Below are 2,500 nucleotides of genomic sequence, written 5' to 3' on the forward strand. Positions count from 1 at the left end.
AACCTATACTCAGATGTAGCGTAACCTGTACTCAGGTGTAGCGTTTGCTAAGCTAACCTGTACTCAGAGGTTGCGTATGCTAAGCTAACCTGTACTCAGATGTAGCGTATGCTAAGCTCACCTTTACTCAGATGTAGCGTATGCTAAGCTCACCTTTACTCAGATGTAGCGTATGCTAAGCTAACCTTTACTCAGATGTAGCGTATGCTAAGCTAACCTTTACTCAGATGTAGCGTATGCTAAGCTAACCTGCACTCCTTCGGCTCCGTCCTTCATCTCTTCGGCCAATCGGCAGCCAGGCAGCGGGTCAGCTGTTCTGGGGGCGGAGACAGAGCTCACGTTGGCCACGCCCCCTGTTTCCCTGGGTGCTTTGCGCTGGATCAGAGAGTCACGCAGCCTAGCAACCAGACGGTTGTTGTCGCTAAGCAGAAGCTCCAGCCTGTCAATCTTCTGCTGGAGGCGGGAAAAGTCCTGCAGAGGAGGCAGCTGATTGGTTCAAAGTCTGATGAACGTTTTAATTATAATGATAATAATTAATAATATTATTATCATTAATAACAATAATTATAATACTATTAATATTAATTATAATAACGTTTTTATAAAGCGCTCGAGTTCTGATCGTGTGACTGATGCAAACAGCTCAGATCTGCTGACGCTTTATTTTGAAACCCCGTGAACAGGAAGTGGCCTCACCTGGTTCAGCCGTGCTGCAGGTGTGTCCCCGCGCTGCTGGAGCTCCGCCCCCTGCATCAGCTCCAGCCTACGGTACAGTGACATCACAGCCACGCAGAAGACTCCGCCCACCAGCAGCGCCAGCAGCCGCCGCCGCTTCATCGCCTGAGACCAGAGAGAGTCACAGTTACAGAGTTACAGAGTTACTGAAGTCAGGGTAATTATTTATTAATTATAAATTATTATTTATGATTTATTTATATATTTATTATTCATATATGTCATGTTACTTATTTATGATTAATTATATATATTATGATTTATGATTTAAATTCTTGTTCAAACACAAAACTCTAAAATAATGAAGATTAATTTTGGATCAAAAGCAGAAAAAAAAAAAAAACATACATAAATATGATTAAAGAGAGACGACGTTTTTCTGCTGCTGAAGCCCAAAATATTAATAATTATATAATGATCCTATCGTTAGACTCCTGTGACGTCTGATCCTCCTGTTTATTGTTTATATTTATTAATATTTCATAAACTGTGACGTCACTTTCATCTGAGTTCTTTTTACGTTTTTCATAAAAACTTTTTTTTTCTTTAGTTTCGTGTTTTTATGTGAAAGGAAGAAAAAAGACTTTTACATTTAAACTCTTTATGATCATAACTAAATTATTATTATTAATATTATTATTATTATTATTTCTCCTCTCAAACAAACTCAAGTCAGTGGAGTTTTAAAACACCTCACTCATAATATTTAATATTTAATAATATTTATAAAAACATAATTCCCCTGATGTTGAAACTCACTTATATTATTTAATATTTAATAAAACATAAATATTTAAATATTTAGTATTATCATATTTATATATTTAATAATATTTAAGAATAATTCCCGATATTGAACTCACTTATATGATTTTATATTTAATAATATTTATAAATATTAAAAACATAAATATGAATAATAATAAATGTTGAAACTCACTGATATGTTTTATATATTTAATAATATTAATAAATCATAATAAAAGTTGAACTCATAAACACCTCAGTTTTATATTATTTCATATTTGATAATATTAATAAATAATAATAAATAAATATGAATCATAATAAAAGTTGAAACCAGAATCACGTAAAATCAAACCTGTCTCTTCACTTCCGTGTTCCTCGCGGCGCAGGTCTCGTGCTGTTTGTCACCGGCTCGATGACGTAGCTGTCCGTTTCCCGCCAAACACAAAATAAAAACCGAACTTTTTAAAACTTTTATTAAAGTAAAAAAGTAAATAAATTAATATTGAATCATGTGCAGCGCGAGCTCAGCCTGCTGCCGCTGCGCACGCGCCCTGCTCTTTGTTTTGCTTCCGGTCTGGTTCAGCTGACTCAGCGCTGCGGACACTTCCGGTCCGGATGTGACATCATCAAACAGGCAAAGAGCCGAAACACTTTCAAAATAAAACACTTTAAATTATGAACTTTTTCCCTGAATCAGTTTTTTTACTCTGATTTTATTAATGACGTCACAGATGAGCCGTTTATTATGTAACTTAAATTTAAATAAAACTTCTGTTTAAAAAAGGTTTAAATATAAATATATATGTATTAACAGCTTTTGAACCTTCACTCTTTTCACTTGTTGGTGTTTTTTCTATTCATGACTTTATTTTATGATGCATTTTATTATTTTAGTTTTTCTGTTAAAGTTATTAAATTCTCTTCAGCCCGTTGAGCGACACAATAAATAATATCAGAAATAATAATAAACAATAAAAACATAAATTAAATGTTTCTGTAAAAACCAGAGGAAAAA

The 2,500-nt window shown here is 34.0% G+C and overlaps 1 protein-coding gene across 2 annotated transcripts in view; it reads right to left on the reverse strand.

Moving 5' to 3' along the window:
- The window catches only part of man2a1 (mannosidase, alpha, class 2A, member 1), a 19,341-nt gene extending 17,307 nt beyond the window's left edge, over positions 1-2,034 (reverse strand). For both annotated transcript variants that reach the window (XM_083929261.1, XM_083929260.1), the window contains exons 1-3: positions 1,838-2,034; positions 697-840; positions 250-471 (exon numbers count right to left, since the gene is read on the reverse strand). In XM_083929261.1, coding sequence (XP_083785387.1) covers positions 250-471; positions 697-837 — 363 coding nt within the window. In that variant the 5' untranslated portion in view covers positions 838-840; positions 1,838-2,034. The remainder of the gene's footprint in view (positions 1-249; positions 472-696; positions 841-1,837) is intronic.
- Between the last annotated feature and the right edge of the window lie 466 nt (positions 2,035-2,500).

The sequence above is a fragment of the Echiichthys vipera genome (assembly GCF_963691815.1).
Source record: "Echiichthys vipera genome assembly, chromosome: 16".
Lineage (NCBI taxonomy): Eukaryota > Metazoa > Chordata > Actinopteri > Perciformes > Trachinidae > Echiichthys > Echiichthys vipera.